Below are 18,857 nucleotides of genomic sequence, written 5' to 3' on the forward strand. Positions count from 1 at the left end.
ATTACAGAGGACAGCTAACCCTCTGACCGAATACGCTAAGTTACCGTTCCGGCAAGTGTTAGGACGCGAACCACCGCCCCAACGAAGACTTGTTACCGGACAGAGACGCTACTCTTTACACTAAACCAACAACAGGCTACGTTTTAAAAATATTGTTTTACGCCTTGCTGAAAAAGTTAATCGTAGATAATTATGTTATTAACTGAAATTTAATTATAACAAATTGTACGAACAACCATGCATCTTCAGTGTGTCGCTGCCTTCAAATAGCCTACTCTCATAATACGCTCGTTATTATAATTCTTTTGCCACGAATGATGTTTCTCATTAATTTATTGGAACAAATCACACAACAACGGGTTTTCCAGTGATTCTCAATTTTGCTGGTGCTCAGAAACGGCGTATATACATATAGGCTTGAAATGAATGCCAATATGGCGCCTCACAACTCTGTACTGACGGGAGACGGCGTGCGTGTGACGTAGGTGACGTTGTGCCATCTCATTGGTCAACGCTCAGACGCGCACGCTCAGAATATCTGACATGCCAGATATTGCTCTGCACGTTCGGAAAGACTCCCGAACGTGCTATTCCACGCTGTGACGTCAGAAACTCGGCACGCTCAACGCTCAACGTTCGGATGCACGGTCCGTGTGTCGGCGGCTTTAGGGCTGTGGCCGCAAGTACCTGTAGCGCAGCGTCTTGTGCGGCGGCGAAGTGGCCGTGGACGGCTCCGTCCTGCAGAGCAAGACGGCAGCCCACAGGAAGAGCACCATGTTGACGGCGAGCAGCACAGCCACCGGGCCGAAGAAGTAGGACCACGACTGGTGCTGCGTGGTGAACCAGCAGCGGCGCTCGCCGAAGCCGGGCGCCAGCAGGTGGTGGTGCGGCGGCGCGTGGTGCGCGACCAGCGCGGCGCACAGGAACACCAGCGGCGACCCCCAGCCGTAGCACAGCAGCGCCGCCACCAGAGCGCGCCCGCCCAGGCGCACCTGTCTCCGCCTGCGGGCGCGAAACGGCGTAGCTTAAAATGCGCCAGCGTGGGCGGACTGGAACTTGTTCACGCAACATTAAGAAATAGTGGGAAGAGTCTCACTCTGAGAGGCAGCTTTTCTTCGCGTGATTATTATTATTTTTCATAGTCATTTTACATTAATTTTTATATAGGGCGTCCGGAAATTCCCTTTATTTCTAGGACTCGTGAAGGGGAGTGAGTACATAATACTGGATGATCAAAAAGTCAGTATAAATTTGAAAACTTAATAAACCACGGAATAATGTAGATAGAGAGGTAAAAATTGCCACACACGCTTGGAATGACATGGGGTTTTATTAGAACAAAAAACACCCCATATTGCTAGACGCGTGAAAGATCTCTTGCGCGCGTCGTTTGGTGATGATCGTGTGCTCAGCCGCCACTTTCGTCATGCTTGGCCTCCCAGGTCCCCAGACCTCAGTCCGTGCGATTATTGGCTTTGGGGTTACCTGAAGTCGCAAGTGTATCGTGATCGACAGACATCTCCAGGGATGCTGAAAGACAACATCCGGCGCCAATGCCTCACCATAACTCCGGACATGCTTTACAGTGCTGTTCACAGCATTATTGCTCGGCTACAGCTAATATTGAGGAATGATGGTGGACATATTGAGCATTTCCTGTAAAGAACATCATCTTTGCTTTGTCTTACTTTGTTATGCTAATTATTGCTATTCTGATCAGATGAAGCGCCATCTGTCAGACATTTTTTGAACGTTTGTATTTTTTTGGTTGTAATAAAACCCCATGTCACTCCAGGCATGTGTGTCAATTTGTACCTCTCTATCTACATTATTCCGTGATTTATTCAGTTTTCAAATTTATACTGACTTTTTGATCACCCGGTACTTTGAATGGGAACCCATGTCCGACGTCTGGAAACGTCACCCAACAACACTACAGAGCGTCAAAGTCATAGGCACCAGCGCCTGTAAATACATGCAAATACATGCAAATACATGGTGGTTCTGTGATGATGTTACGAATTTCTAGGCTGATGGAGAAGGAGAAATTTACCGATCTGACGTTAGGGTCCCTGTACCTTTGACGGTGGAACTCATGTAATGGTACTGTTGTTGGTAAGATTGTAGGGTAGGCAACTTTCAGACGTGGTAGTATGACCAAAACAAGAAAATAATGTCTAGTAAACATGGGCCCTGAACTGCACGCCTAAAGAGCCATGAGCTTTTGCTCACCAGGGGACATGTATTTCACAGTAGCGAAGATGAAAGAGTGTTCGTAGCTCGTCAGGTATGCATTTTAGGACCCATGTTTACTTGATATTTCTTCCTCGTTTTGGCCCATACCACCACCTTTGAAAGTTACCTATCCTACAATCTTATCAACAACGGTACCAGAACATACATTTCAGTGTCATAGATACCAGAATACCAGAACGGTTTACGCTTATAACTTTCGATAACTGCATCATTCTACAAATTTTGTAACATTATCACGGAATCATCCTGTTTATACATACACTACAGTCTCCGGCGCCTTAACTTTGACGCTCTGTAGTGTCGCTGGATGACGTTTCCGGACATGGGTTCCTATTCAAAATATGTATTCACTCCCTCCAAAAGCCCTAGAAGTTTGTAACGGGAAATTTCGAACACTTGGCACATCATTTGAATATTAATAAATTTTATATATGTGAGATTTTTGTACATGTATATATTATGTAACTTGAGTGCAATGTCCACAGACAAAATACTGACAATGTAAATTCAGTGTCGAAAAAGGTGACAACATTTAAGGGTAGGAGTGGGGCTGTGGTGTTGTGATGAGCGATGATGTGTTAATATTTTGGTGAAAGACGACTAGAAAACGTATAAAGTCAATTATTTTGTATAGAAAAGTGCATTTAGTAAAGGCCAAATGGTACATGATTAAGCTGAACTAATATTCTGCAAAGTCTACAGCCAACGGAAAGAACGTGTCTGAACAACATAGTAATAACGCTTGTCGATCTTAATTGACTGTGCGAGAGTTTTATAACTGGGGACATAAAATTTAAAGATATTTGTACGCGAGTGAAGAGAGCTTGAACTGTCAACGATTCCGTACTAATATTTCATAGGACGGAGACTGAATTGACTGACTGCAGGTTCAACGCTGTCTGAACATTTCCTCTCGTGCTTGTGTAGCGTTGCGTCCCAGAATAGTACTGATTGCGATGATAAAATATTTGTATCGACTGCTTCACATCTGCAAGCTTAGGACAAGCCCTCTCCTCTCTCAAGCCAATGGGAGAACAAAGCTCATCCTATAGTTTCTAAAATGTTTAGCTGTTTTGTGAATAGTAATCACGACAGCTCCCCTGCGTACCTTAATTACGCAACTGCTGCGTACAATCCCAAAGTCCACGCAGCTACTGACCTTTCGCCTTATGAGATAATAAACTAATCAGCCAAAACAAAACATTATGACCACCTGCTTAATATGTTCCTTGTCCATCCTTGGAACGAAATACATCACTGATTTTGCGTATCAGGTATCCAACAGTTTGTTGGTATTTTTTTTGTGGAAGTATATGGCATTACACGTCTAAGCACGGGTCCTGTAATTCGCGTAAATAACGGGCTGCTGATTTGCGTACGCGGTGATGGCGTCCAACAGCGTCGCGGATGGGTTCACAGGATTTACGTGAGACGAAGTTGGTCGCCGAGACATCAACGTGAGTTCACTATAATTCTCTTCAAACCATTGTAGCTCGGTTCTGGCTCCGAGACACGGACAATCACACTGCTGGAAGATGACATCGCCGTCGGAAAGGCATCAGACATGAAAGGACGTAGGTGGAACGCAGCTGTCAGCTTGTGTTCGATTACTACCACAGGCCTCCTGCAAGCGCAGGAGAATGTCTCCCACAGCGTAATACTGCTCCCACCAGCTTGTGCCCATGGCGCGCTACACGTTTTGAGCCGCCGTTCACCTCGATGACGGCGTTTGTGGAGGTGACCATCGACCTAGTGTAGCAAAAATGTGATTCATTCGAAGAGCCGACACGTTTCCATTGATCCACAAGCGAATCTCGAAGGTCCTGTGCCCACTGCAATCGTAATTGACGATGTTGTTTGGTCAGCATGTGAACACATAAGGTTGAGTGGTCTGCTGCAGAGCTGCTTCTTCAACACTATACGATGAACGGTGTGCTCCGAAACACTTGTGCGTGCACCAGCATCGTGCTCTTTCGGCAGAGATGCCAAAGATTACCATCTACTCTACTTTACAGAGCAGACAAGCCTCCGAACCCCACGTTCTGTGAAGAGTCGTGGAAATTCAACCATTTGGCACCTAGTGGTAGATAACTATCCTCCTACCTCTTTCCGCAAATACAGACGACAGTAGAACATGAACATTTGACCAGCTTCGCCGTTTCCGAAATACTCTTTTACAAGCTCCGATTAATAATAATCTGCCCCTTTGTCAGAGTCGCTTATCTCAATGGATTTCCACATTTTCAGCTCATATCTTTCGAAATGTGGTGCTACAGAAGAATGCTGAAGATTAGATGGGTAGATCACATAACTAATGAGGAGGTATTGAACAGAATTGGGGAGAAGAGGAGTTTGTGGCACAACTTGACAAGAAGAAGGGATCGGTTGGTAGGACATGTTCTGAGGCATCAAGGGATCACAAATTTAGCATTGGAGGGCAGTGTGGAGAGTAAAAATTGTAGAGGGAGACCAAGAGATGGATACACTAAGCAGATTCAGAAGGATGTAGGCTGCAGTAGGTACTGGGAGATGAAGCTTGCACAGGATAGAGTAGCATGGAGAGCTGCATCAAACCAGTATCAGGACTGAAGACAACAACAACAACAACATCAACATCTTCACTAGGATGACGAAAGCTTTAGAGTGTCCCGTGCAGACTGGACAACTCGCGTGGAAACTGCTGGGATTTTGGTACCGCATGCACACATCCCTATGAGCAAAATGAAAGAATTCCTGACCCGATACCACGGACTGTACCGAGTGGTGGAAACTCCATCGCCGGTTAACGGTTTTTTTAAAGATGCAGATGCCGATGAAAACTTCGATTATCCACATGAGGCATGTTAAGCCATTTAATGGAGCTGTAGATGATTTGCCACAAGTGTCATCGTCATCTTCATCATCATCATCATCATTATCATCATCATCTGCAGTATGGAATACTACGTATAGGAACGTAAAGAAAGTATCAGCCAGTAACGAGCATAGTGCACACTTCAAAGACGTCGATAACTAGGGCTATGAGCAACTTTTAGATTATATTTGACAGTTGTGTTTCACACAGATTGTCTCTGTCTAGTTTGTTAAGCGGTATCAGGACTTTTAATTGTTCTGCAGCTACGTGATGACTCTGCTACTCACAATAAAGTGCCTGGCAGAGGGTTCAATGAACCACCTTCAAGCTGTCTCTACCGTTCCATTCTCGAACGGCGCAAGGGAAAAACGAGCACTTAAATTTTTCTATGCGAGCCCTGATTTCTCTTATTTTATTGCGATGATCGTTTCTCCCTATGTAGGTGGGTGCCAACAGAATGTTTTCGCAATCGGAGGAGAAAACTGGCAACTGAAATTTCATGAGAAGATCTCGTCGCAACGAAAAACGCCTTTGTTTTAATGATTGCCACTCCAGTTCACGTATCACGTCTGTGGCACTATCTCCCCTATTTCGCGATAGTACAAAACGAACTGCCCTTCTTTGAACTTTTTCGATGTCATCCGTCAAATCCACCTGATGCAGATCCCACACCGCACAGTAATACTCCAGAATAGGGCGGACAAAGCGTGGTGTAAGCAGTCTCTTTAGTAGACCTGTTGCACTTTCTAAGTGCTCCGTCAATGAATCTTCGGTTTCCTCTATCCACAACAGTGTCTATGTGATCGTTCCAATTTAGTTTATTTTTAATTGTAATCCCTAAGTATTTAGTTGAATTTACAGTTTTCAGATTTGTGTGACTTATCGTGTAATCGAAATTTAGCGGATTTCTATTAGTACCCATGTGAATACCTTCACACTTTTCCTCATTCAGGGTCAATTGCCACTTCTCGCACCATACAGTTATCTTATCTAAATCATTTTGCAATTCGCTTTGGTCATCTGATGACTTTACAAGACGGTAAGTGACAGCATCATCTGCAAACAATCTAAGACGGCTACTCAGATTCTCTCCTATGTTATTAATATAAATCAGGAACAATGGAGAGCCTATAACGCTTCCTTGGGGAACGCAAGTTGTTACTTATGTTTTATTCGATGACTTTCCGTCTATTACTACGAAATGTGACCCTTCTGACAGGAAATCACGAGTCCAGTCGCACAACTGAGGCGATATTCCATAGGCACGCAGTTTGGTTAGAAGACGCTTGTGAGGAGTGGCGTCGAAATCCTTCTGAAAATCTAGAAATATGGAATCAATTTGATATCACCTGTCAATAGCACTCCTTACTTCATGAGTGTAAAGAGCTACTTGTGTTTCACAAGAACGATGTTTTCTGATCCGTGCTGACTATGTGTCAATAAATCGTTTTCTTCGAGGTACTTCATAATGTTCGAACACAGTATATGTTCCAAAACCCCACTGCAAATCGACGTTAGTGATATGAGCCTGTAATTCAGCGGATTACTTCTATTTTCCTTTTTGGATATTGGTGTGACTTGAGCAATTTTCCAGTCTTTAGGTATGGATTTTTCTGTGAGCAAGCAGTTGTATATAATTTCTAAATATGGAGCTATTGTATCAGCATACTCTGAAAGGAACCCGACCACTATACAATCTGGACCGGAGGCCTTGCCTTTATTAAGTGATTTAAGCTGCTTTGTTACTCTGAGGATATCTACTTCTATGTTTTCATCTTGGCAGTTGTTCTTGATTGGAATTCAGGAATATTTACTTCGTCTTCTTTGGCGAAGGAGTTTCGGAAAACCGTGTATAATAACTCTGCTTTGGTGGCACTGTCATCAGTGACTACACCGTTGTTATCAAATAGTGAAGGTATTGACTGCGTCTTGCCACTGGTGTGCTTTTGTATGACCAGAATCTGGATTTTCTGCCAGATTTCGAGACAGAATTGCGTTGTGGAAATTATTAAAAGCATCTCGCATTGAAGTACGCGCCATATTTCGAACTTCTGAAAGACTTTGCCAATCTTGGGGGCTACTCGAATCTCAAGTCTGAAAGTGTGCTTGTATCGGCGAGGGGGGAGGGTTGGAGGTTTCCAGAGGGGCAAGGGAGGTATAGGGGGAAGTGGAGGGCTGGGGTGCTCTCTTGGAAGGATGGATTGTCCCCAGGGGGTCATAAACAACCTAGGTTAAGAGGAGAGGGAGGAGGTCGTAAATCAGTCAAGTTTGCCTCTGAATGTATGCAACCTGCACTAACAAAACGCCCCAGAATGGAGGTTGCCCCACTACTCAATGTGTACTTGACATGTATTGTACTGACAGACTGTCATGAAGAATACTACTTCCATTATACCATTTTCTGTTGTTGTTGATATTACCCTATATTCCTCGGACCACAGTCCTTCTTTCCACTTAACTTAACAGCCTCCTACTATATCTAGACTGCGTCTTTGCTTTTCCATTTTCACATTTTTTAGCTTTCCTACTATATTCAAACTTTTGACATCCCATGTTACGAAACATACAATACTATATCTTCGTTGGTTATTGCGTCTTTTTCTCATGGGCACATTCCTCTTGGCAGTCCCCTCCCAAAAATCCAAATGGGGGACTAATCCGGATTCTTTTGCCAGTGAAGAGATCATCATGACACTTTTCAATTATAGGCCACATGTCCTGTGGATACAGATTACATGTATTTAATGCAGTGGTTTCCATTGCCTTCTATTACACAACCTCATGCCACTGCTGATTCTTCCGCCTATTTGGGACAGTTTCCTGCCCCAAGGACAAGAAAGTGCCCTGAAACTCTGTCTGCTCTTCCGGCCTCATGACTAGGCCGTTGGCAGTGAGAGGGTGGCATCTTATGCCCGAAGTCTTCGGCTGCCATTGATGATGATTTTTATTCAAAATTTATGCAGTGGCTGGGTTTGGACCTGAATCCCATGACGTGTTGACTACTGGTCAAAGACGTTACCGCTAGACCATGGCTCAACATCGAAGCCTGTCCTTTACTTAAATGGACCCTTTGTTATCGTTCCATTACAAATCTGCATATATTTTTATTCCCAGGCATTGCACAGAGTTAATCACATCAGTCTGATACACTCACTAATTTTTACGACCCTCGGATTATGAAATCTTACATTTCATTACCTTAGAGGCCAGTTGTAAGGTTTTGTACAAGACAGGCGTTTTATAAAGATTCGGCAATAATACTGCTTCACAAATAACTGTTCAAATACTGCTTCACAAATAACTGTTCAATATGTAAAAAGTCAAAGGTAGTAGGTAACACTATCGTTTCAGTCATTAATTTATGGGTACAACCTGACGTTTAGGTATTAGATTGAACTAGAAAAAATAGTAAGAACAGTACACCGGTTAGCTGCGTGGGGTAGCCGAGCGTTCTGAATCGCCTTGTCACGTTCCGCGCGGCTCCCCCCGTCGGAGGTTCAAGTCCTCCCTCGGGCATGGGTGTGTGTGTGTGTGTGTTGTCCTTAGCGTAAGTTAGTTTAAGTTAGATTAAGTAGTGTAAGCTTACGGACCGATGACCTCAGCAATTTGGTCCCATAAGACCTTACCACAAATTTCCAAAATTTTTGTACACCGGATAAAATTCCAAGGTTTTGGGGAAACTGGCAGACAACAGCAATTTTTTCTTGTATGAAACCAGGCAGGTGTATTAATGATAACATTCAGCATGCAGGCGGCAACAGCAAAGAACTTCTATATCTTTGTGCATCCACCGGAGCTAAGTGGGTACTACGGGTTTATCTTTTGATGGAAAATGTACATGTGTTGTGCCGAATAGGAGTCACAGAAATAAGAGGATTGTTTTGTTCGTAATTGAGTAATGATGACATCTGGACGGTAACGTTCTTCGTGGAACCAACAGTTGGTAGCATTTTCCTGTTCCAGGAAAGTCCCTGATAAGTCTAAAGGTGGCACAGTAAAACATGTTTAGTGCATTACTGGCACGAAGAAGAATAATGCTCGAAAGATGAAATACGTCAGTATCGTGGAGAGCCACGTGGTTTCAGTAGAAATGTTTTTTTAAGATGCAGACCTGACATACGTGCAGCCACGAAACGCAGATACGGACTACAAACTAATGAAATACTTTTACAATTATGAGGGAGCTGTGGCCACTACTCAGAAAATTGTCTCTTCATTGCTCAAAATGGAGCTTTCTAATGTCACGGATAATGAAGCAATAACAAAATTACCCTTCAATAAATGCAGCAATGACAATAAGAAGGGAAATGTAGAACACGTACTACGTAGGTTCTACAAAATTTGTTGGTCCATGACGATTATCTGTTGGGGAACTGTGACGTTAAGAGGAAAAAAAAAAAAAAAAAAACAATGAACTTCAATGCGAGCCATTGTGTTGTGTGTCTGTGGAGAGAATATTTTAAGGCACTCCATTCCTTCCCGTATGCCTACAGAGTAGGATGTTACAGTGCTATGTGAAAATGGGTTTTATAAATTTTCATTTACCAGCAACTGCAGTGACAAACTTCTGCCTTCAGGCGTCTATGACAGTGGCTAGTCAACACTGCTTCCGATTTCCTACTACAAATAGGCAGCGCCTTCTTTACGAAACTACAAAATAATTCTAGCAGTGTAATACTGACATCACCGAGGCAGGGTTTTAGTCTTTGCTGCAGAGCGGCTTAACTAGCCTACTTTTGTGGAATGTAAGAAATATGCGAAAGACGTATGATGCGTTACTGAAAACCGACTTGTAGATACCAATATCTTTGATTGAACTTAAAATGAAATCCCACTGCATCTCCTCCCAAACGAACGTCAGTTACTTTAATACTCCGACATCTTGCACTAAGTAGATTGCACGTTTGCGCAACGTAGGATTTCTGCATTTTCACCGACCTCAGAATTAAAAGTATATAATGTTGTCAGACAGGAAGGGAAACAGATAATTAAAGTTGGAGATGCTTATCAACGTAAGGGAGACAGAAAAAAGTAAAATGTGAGAAAATGACAAAGTTCTATCTTAGCGATGAAGTAGGAAAATTGCTAAATGCGATAGGGAATTAGCGGTACTGGTCGCTTAAGACAAAGGGAAAAGCAAAGAAGGAAGCCCAGAATGGGTAAAAGAGAAACTTGAAGCTGAAAATAAATAAGAGGAGTGATTTTGAGGTGAAGTAAGGTTATAAACTTTTGGAAAAGAAAAGGTGGTAATATTCAAAGTGCAGACGGATAATTACTGTTCAGTACGACGGAAAGAGTAGTAAATCTGAAACACTGTTCGAGGCGAGGGGACGAGGGCGGAAATACATCATACCATGATAGTAGAATAAAAGTGATGCATCATTTGTTCTGGTGTCCAAAATGAATGAAACAGGAAATTTTGTAGAAACATTTTCCTCACGTCACCGAAGAAAGCATGAACGGGCAATTGTTAGAGATAGTCACAGGATTAGCTTGGTATCTGAAGCTCAGTAACTTGACTAGAGTAACACGTTAAGTAGCAAAACCAAAAAGTAATAATAAAATGATCAGATCGGCTCAAGGAAAGGTAGAACGCATCTAGGAAGTATTCCTGACAGAGAGAATAAAGAAAACTCTAGTCATTTTCAAGGCACCCACAGATGTGGAGAAAGCTTTCAATGACGTATATTGGGAGAAAAACAGAAGTCTGAAGAGAATAGCAATGGAGTACGAGGCAGACAAATCATTTACAATATATCAGGAAACAACACGTGAAAAATTTATGAAGAGATCAAACAGTGACGATTTAGCGACAAAAATGATAGAAATTGGGTTGTAATTTGACACTATTACTATTTAACTTATTGAAAGAGGCAGTGACGAAAATGGAAGAAAAGTGGGTACAGAAGCCAACTGTTACGTTGCAGAGAACACTCTCCTACTCACCAAAAACTAGGAAAACTTGGAAATGTTGTTTAATGAAACTTCTTAGTGAATAAACGTAAATACCACTCACAGGTTAGATGTTACGTTTGTTCCGAAAGGTCGACTGTCGCGTACAAGGCAGTACGGGGAGCGACCTATGATCGTCGTAAATGTGATCAGCATGTCGCTCGTCCCGCTAGCCGTTTCTGCTAGTACATGAGTCCTGATGACACCACTGGTTCTTTATTCAAACAGCAGCTCATTTAGTCTCACTGGGCTGAGTGGGCTCTTTTTCAGGTCTCCCTAACTCAGAAAAATCCGAGTAGGTACCGGGAATCTAACCCGGGTCCTTCGTTACCGAAGGAAACGACGTTAACCTTTGTATAAATGCGAGTGCGCTTCTAGACTTCCGCCAGCTCGATACGACAGCTAAGCGACGAGAGGAAGCTCTCAGCTCCTCATTTGGCTTCGTGGCAAGTGAATTTGACTCAACAGCAGAGATCTGTTTTGTCCAACCGAGTACCTAACAACAGCAGAAAAGACACGAATGAAAAAATAATAAGGAATAGTGGGTACTGCATTTACAGGATAATGCGCAGACATGTAGAAAATAATACTCCTTCGTTGTAAAACGAAAATAAAACCGAACAACCAAAGTATTTTGTTGGCCTTGTTCCCGTGTATTAATGGACTAAGTCTTCTCTTTGTACGTTGACGTAACATAGTTAACGTTTCCATTGAGAAGTATATCATTATGTCCTCTTTTTTATGTTTTAAGAAGGGATAAGTAGAACACAGAATTTTTCTCATATCTTTAAGGGAGTTTACAAATTACGTAAATTTGTTTTCTATGTAACTTGAAGAAAATTGTCTCCTTTTTGATAAAGAAAGGTAAAGAAGTGTTAAAAATACCAATTCTGTTGTGGACAAATTCTTCCTGCACCAGGCCTTTTTTTGTTAACTAACGCGATAATCATTTTTACTGATTCTATTATGACAAATAGAATCTTCTTGCTTCTCTTTCTTACGTTGAAGTCTTGATTAAAAATTTTGCATAGTTTTCCTTTAAACTGATTCTCAGTTGTCAGAAACTGTTTGGCAACGGAGGTGGTACTAAACTAGGGTTATTACTGCTCCGGTGTGTTGATCAAGAGTCTTCCAATTCCTCTCCGACTCTTGAATCCCACCGATGAAAGTTTCGTCGTAATCACACTTCTCCGGCTGCTTGATATTTTTGTGGTTTAATGCAGCACTCACTATTCCTTATTATTTTTTAATTCGTGTCTCTTTTGTTACTGACTAGGCACTCAGATGGGCAAAACAAGTCTCTGCTGGTGAGTCAAATTCACTTGCCACGAAACCAAATGTGGAGCTGAGAGCTTCCTCTCGTCGCTTAGCAGTCTTATCGAGGCGGGAGTCTAGAAGCGCACTCGCATTTGTATAAGGTTTCGCACAAAATACACTTGTCTATAACATACGCGTTGCTTTCAACATTTCGAAATAAACTGACGGAAAAAAATTGCAAATCGCAAAATTAAAAAACATAAGATATTGCAAACGTGAAATGCTGGTACAATAATAACCGGTCTAACCGACAGACTGTTGAATACACGCATGCAAATATGCATGCATTGTGTTGTATAGGTGCTGGATGTCAGTTGTGGGATGGAGTTCCACGCCTGTCGCACTTTGTCCATCAATACAGGGACGGTTAATGCTGTTTGCGGATGACGCTGAAGTTGTCGTCCATGATGTCCCATACGTGCTCGATTTGAGACAGATCTTGTGATCGAGCAGGCCAAGGCAACATGTTGACTCTCTGCAGGTTGTGTTACAACAACGGAATGTGGGCGAGCATTATCGTGTTGGAAAACGACCCCTGGAATGCTGTTCTTGAATGGCAGCACAACAAGTCGAATTACCAGGTTGACGTACAAATTTGCAGGCAGGGTGTGTGGGATAACCACGAGAGTGCTCCTGCAGTCATACGAAATCGCATCCCAGACGATAACTCTAGGTGTAGGTCCAGTATGTCTAGCACGCAGACAGGTTGGTTGCAGGCCTCTTCATAACCAACACACGGCCATCACTGGCACAGAAGCATAACCAGCTTTAATCAGGAAACACAATAGACGTGCACTGTGCCATCCACTGAGCTTTCACTTGACGCCACTGAAGTCGCAAATGACGGTGATCTGGGATCAGTGGAATGCATGTTACAGGGCTTCTGGCTCGGAGCTGTCCTTAAAAGAACTAATTTGTAACAGTTCGTTGTGTCACTGTGCTACCACCGGCTGCTCAAATTGCTGCTGCAGATGCAGTATGACGCGTCAGAACTATACGCTGAACAGAATGGTCTTCTCTCTCGGTAGTGTCATGTGGCCGTCCGGAGCCCGATCTTCTTGCGACCGTCCGTTCTCGTGATCACTGCTGCCAGCAGTCATGTACAGTGACTGCATGCCTGCCAAGTCTTTCTACAATATTGCAGAAGGAACATCCAGCTTTTCGCAGCCCTGTTACACGACGCCGTTCAAATTCAATGAGGTGAGGTGTTGATAACAGCGTCTTTGTCGCTTTAAAGGCATTCTTGACTAACAGGGACTCGCCACGGCCTATCTCAAAGGTAACCGATGCTCACGACCGTTAACGAGCGAAATTGGAACAGACATCATCTTTCAGATGTGGAAACACGCATACCAACTTTCGTTTATGTCGCACAACTCCTTCTCCGTGTTGCGAATTTCTAGCCGTTAGTACATTATTATTGATCAAATGCGGTTCTATGATAAAGATTACCCTCAAAGCCTAGAAAGTAAATAAGATTGGAAGAAAGAGAGATTTTATAAAATGTTACGTCCACACCGTAGTTCGGCCGATTATCTGGATCTAGCGACCTCGGCTGCGGAGGCGGGAGGGAAGCCTGTAATTTGAACAGGGTAATTCCACCCGATGGCCCTCCACACCATTACACACTTCTTCGATTCGCCATGGGGCAAGTGTGCTGCGCTGTGGCGTTCAGTGAAATTACTATTCGTGCTACTAACAAACTGCTGACCTGTCCTCTTCCTTCTCTTATACCCACAGCTACACCGCAGATGTCTTGATACTAGACAGGCGCCGATCTATGTACAACCAGCATGAGTACGTAAGATTGTTTGCGTGTTCATTTCATGAGCTTATAAATAAAAGCGTGTTGCTTATTTAGATTTGTCTGTGTACTTTTGTAGTCAAATCGTAAATTTCTTGTGTGTTTACGTAGTTCAATTTTCCGCTGTCTTTGGTATGGTCAGGGACTGAACGGTGTGTTCGGGTGTGAACTGAGTTGGTGACCCTTGGCTCACAGTTCCGGCTTCAGTAAAGCAGTTTGAAGTTGTTTGCAGATGGGAATCACTGAGGGGCCGGACGTGGGCATCGAAGGAAGGTCCAGCATATCTCCCACCATGTCCACCCCCCCCCCCCCCCCCCCGAATATCAATCACCAGTTACTGTGCACATTATGTGGTTGACTCCTCCCCTGCAGTGAGTGGGACGTCGTTTCAAGGAGTTGCACGCAGCAAAAGACTTTCTGGGGGACCACTCCAAAGACCTCCATAGTTTGTCTGAAAAGCAGGTTTCAGCTGCTGTCTTGTAGACCCTGAGCCAGCTGCAATCTTTTCACTGTTACAGTGGAAGCCTCTCAGTCTGCAAGATCTAAGCGTTCACTGAGGATAGTTGGGAGCTCCGATGGTAGGTAAGTGATGGAATTCCTTACAGATATGGCGGCGAGGGAAGACGTCTAGTGTGCACTCCGTGTGCATACCGGGAGAGGCATCCCAGATGTGGAAGGGTTCCTTCCGGATGCCTTGAAGCCAGCTGCCTTTGGTTTCTTAGGTCGGTGCTAATGATGTGTTTCGCTTTGCAACAGAAGAGCTTCTGTCTATGATTTTTGGCGGCTGTCTTGCAAGATGAAGGCAGAGCTCACCAACCGTAGCATTCTTTAAATGACCGTTTGCGGATCTTCGGTTCAGTACCAAGTGGAGAGTCTGAATCAGAGACTCGATGGTTCTGCGACCGTGCAGGCTGCACATATTCCTTGACTAGCACCATAGAGGGGCGAGATGTCGGAATCCACTTCAAAGGTCAGGAATCAGTTACACACAGGAGGGGCTAAATGCGGAGCGGGGGCCGTGGGGAGTGGAATTTTTTTGTTTTTATTTTCGGAGGATCTCGGTAAAGTAAAAGGGTACAGGTCAAACACAGGACAGCGGAAGACATAGCAAAAATCAGTATTGCACGGGATGGCCAGGATAAAAGAGGCCCCATGTTGTACATGATGCTTGAAGCTATCTAGTGGTGTTATTTCTTAACGTTAGGGAGGCGCTCGAGCAGCGTCATGTGATGAGCTGCGATTTAGTGATCAGTGCTAAGTTGTCAGCAGTCAATTTGAAGCTTGTTGTGAATACAGTTCTGCAGAATGCCTTTTTCAATAGAACAGAGTGTTTATTGTTGAAAAAGTTTTTGGATGTAAATCGTCTGAAATGTAAATGAAAGCTTAACATAAAACATCCAGGGATAGCTGCTCCTCCAAAAAGTGTTCTGTAGAAAGTGGCCACTAAATTTTTAGCAAAAGGTTCCGTCGCTAAAGCCAAACTTAACCATGTAAAGCAAGTTTGTTCGGCGGAAAATATTGAACGTTTTCACGAGACTATCATAAGAAATCCATGGAAATCAACAGAACGTTATTCTTCCAACTAAGCATTAAGCGAACGTCATGCTACAACATGTTGAAACTGTTACATATGCGACCACACAAAGCAAGAGACATGTAAACATGAAAACCTACGAATCAAGCACAACGACAACACTATTGCGAATGGTTATTCACGCATGTCGCTGATGACCATGGATCCAAATCCTTACTTTAGTTCCGACGAAGCATCGTTTAGCGGGTACGTGAACTTTCAAAACACACGTTATTGGTCAACCGATAATCCCAGGGAACGCCTTCAGATGCCTCCGCATGATTTGAAAGTAAGCGTTTGGAGCATAGTTCCGGCCAACGGATTGTAGACCCCGTTGCCTTTAAAAAGACGGTGAACTCCCAAGTGTATGTAACGGGATTGTGAGAACCATTCACAGCCCAGCTAACGGAGGAAGAACGAGAGTATGCGTTTTTGCAACAAGATGGTGCTACGGCACATACTTCATGGTTTTTAGTGTCATACGCCCATGAAACTTTCGGAGAAGAACGAACAGTTTCCGCAGGTTTACGGGCATCCGATTCGTCTATATATGATTTTTAGTTATGGGGCAATTTAAAGGGTGAAGTCTACAGTGACAAAGCGTATGCAATTGAAGAGTTGAAAAAAACATTCGCAATGCGATTACGGAAATCACACCAAACGAATTATCAGACGTTTCCAGAAACATGTTGAGACGTGCTGAGTTGCATGTCGAAGTTTGTGGTGATCATTTTCAGCACCCCCTGTGAACTACTGACCTACTGAATGTTCAGTTAATTGTTTTTCATAATAATAATTTACTTCTCTGTATTCAGTATTTACGGTAAGCGATTGAATTGTCTGTAAGTTGTTCATAAGACATGGGGCTCTTATTTTGTTCACCCAGAAGTTGTGAACTGTCGAATCGTGTTGGGAAAGAACCAGAGCTCAATGTGCCAATAGAAAGCGCTGAAGCTCATGTAGTTATAGGGACTGGAAGTTGTAGGAAATTGGAGATAAATTCAGCCGAAGTTTAAACCAAGGACCTAATGGTGTACAAAAATTGATTAAACTGAATTGGCCATGGCGTGTTTCAGGATGTCGGAAGTAATTTATCATGGAACAAATTAAGTTGATTCCTTTTACGTACCCCGTCTCAGATGGTATAATTGCAAAAAGGTTCAAAGAAAATTAGATTCTTCTTTCGTATTGGTGCCCACTCATACAATTATAGTTGGTGGCGACTTAAATCTAGCCTAGATATGGTGCCGAAAATAAATATTTAAAATCGGTGGTAGGTATGAAACGGGCGATGCTGAGGGAATTAGATTAGGAAATGAGACACTCAAAGTAGTAAATAGTTTTGCTATTTGGGGAGCAAAGTAACTGATGATGGTCAAAGTAGAGAGGATATAAAATGTAGTAACAATTACCCCGAATCATGACGGATATAGGAATCATAGACCACAAGATCACTGTGGCGACACTGAATGCCGTAACATCCAAAATACAAAAAACAAATGCGAGATATACCTATTTTAAAAAGCAGAAAAAATGCGTTTGAGAACTCCCTCCTTCTAAATCGTGGAGAACATGTGGCTTAAATTCAAAGGAATGGTTCTGACGGAAACTGAGAGACTGATATCAAATAAATTAATACGAGACGGAACAGATCCCCTAAGGTGCAAAGATCAGGTCAGGACAGAGGTCTCTACACTATCAGAAGCATCGCAAACTGTGCGCCAGATGTAAAAGACTGAAAAATCTCCAAGATTGGTGATGTTTTACAGAAGATCGAAATTTAGCGCGGATTTTAGATGTTTTTAACACTTTTCACAATGAAGCTCTGTATCGAAGTCTTCCAGAAAATACAGAGAGATTCTGGTTATATGGAAAGTACACCAGCGGAAAGACACAATCAGTACCTTCACTGCATGATAGGAATGCTGACGACAGTGTCCCTAAAGCGAAGTTACTAAACACGGTTTTCCGCAATTCGTTCACCGAGAATGATACAGTAAACACTTCAGAATTAGAACCAAGAACAGCTACCAACAAAAGCAACTTACAAGCACATACGCCGGCCGGAGTGGCAGTGCGGTTCTAGGCGCTACAGTCTGGAACCGAGCGACGCTGCGGTCGCAGGTTCGAATCCTGCCTCGGGCATGGATGTGTGTGATGTCCTTAGGTTAGTTAGGTTTAATTAGTTCTAAGTTCTAGGCGACTGATGACCTCAGAAGTTAAGTCGCATAGTGCTCAGAGCCATTTGAACCAAGCACATACTCTTGGTGTAGCAAAGAAACTCAAATTACTTAAAAAAGCAATTCTTCCGGGCCAGATTGTATACTAGTTCGGTTCCTTTCTAAGTCTGCGGATTTCATAGTTTCATATTTACCATCATATGCAACCACTCACTCGAAGAAAGATCCGTACCTAAGGACTGGAAAGTTGTACAAGTCACAACAATACTCAAGAAAGGAAATCGAAGAATTTCGCTGAAGTGCAGACTCATATCAATGACTTAAGAATTACAGCAGGGTATGGAACATACGATGTATTCGAACATCGCGAATTACCTCGAGGAAAATTATGTAGTGACACAGTCAGCAGGGATGCAGAAAACATCGTTCTTGCGAAACACAACTCGATCTTTACTCACAAGAAGCAATGAATTCTATAAACAGAGGATCTCAAGTTGATTCCTTATTTCTACATTTCTAGAATTTTGGCACCATTCCTCAAAAGCGGCTTCTAATCAAATTGTGTGTCTATGGAGTATCGTCTCAGTTGTGCGACTGGATTCGTGTTTTCCTGTCAGTTCGTAATAAATGACGAGAAATAATCGAGTGAAACAGAAGCGATATTTGGTGTTCCCCAAGGAAGCCCCTCTGGAGTTCTAAACTTACATAAACTATTTAGGAAACAATCTAAGCAGCCTTCTTGGATTGTTTGCAGATGATGCTGTCGTTTACTGTCTAGTAAAGTCCTCAAAAGCTCAAACACAATCACAAAATTATTTGTACAGAATATCTGATATGGCGTGGAATGTGAGAGTTGCCTCTAAACAATAAAAAGTGTGAAGTTATCCATATGAGTATTAAAAGAAATTCGTTAAATTTCGG

At 42.9% G+C, this 18,857-nt stretch overlaps 1 protein-coding gene across 1 annotated transcript in view; it reads right to left on the reverse strand.

The window, feature by feature from the left end:
- Nucleotides 1-18,857, reverse strand: part of LOC124608606 (G-protein coupled receptor Mth2-like) — a 247,523-nt gene that overhangs the window by 30,228 nt on the left and 198,438 nt on the right. Inside the window, exon 5 of the mRNA XM_047140000.1 lies at nt 688-1,002. Coding sequence (XP_046995956.1) covers nt 688-1,002 — 315 coding nt within the window. The remainder of the gene's footprint in view (nt 1-687; nt 1,003-18,857) is intronic.

Source organism: Schistocerca americana, chromosome 1, assembly GCF_021461395.2.
Source record: "Schistocerca americana isolate TAMUIC-IGC-003095 chromosome 1, iqSchAmer2.1, whole genome shotgun sequence".
Classification (NCBI taxonomy): domain Eukaryota; kingdom Metazoa; phylum Arthropoda; class Insecta; order Orthoptera; family Acrididae; genus Schistocerca; species Schistocerca americana.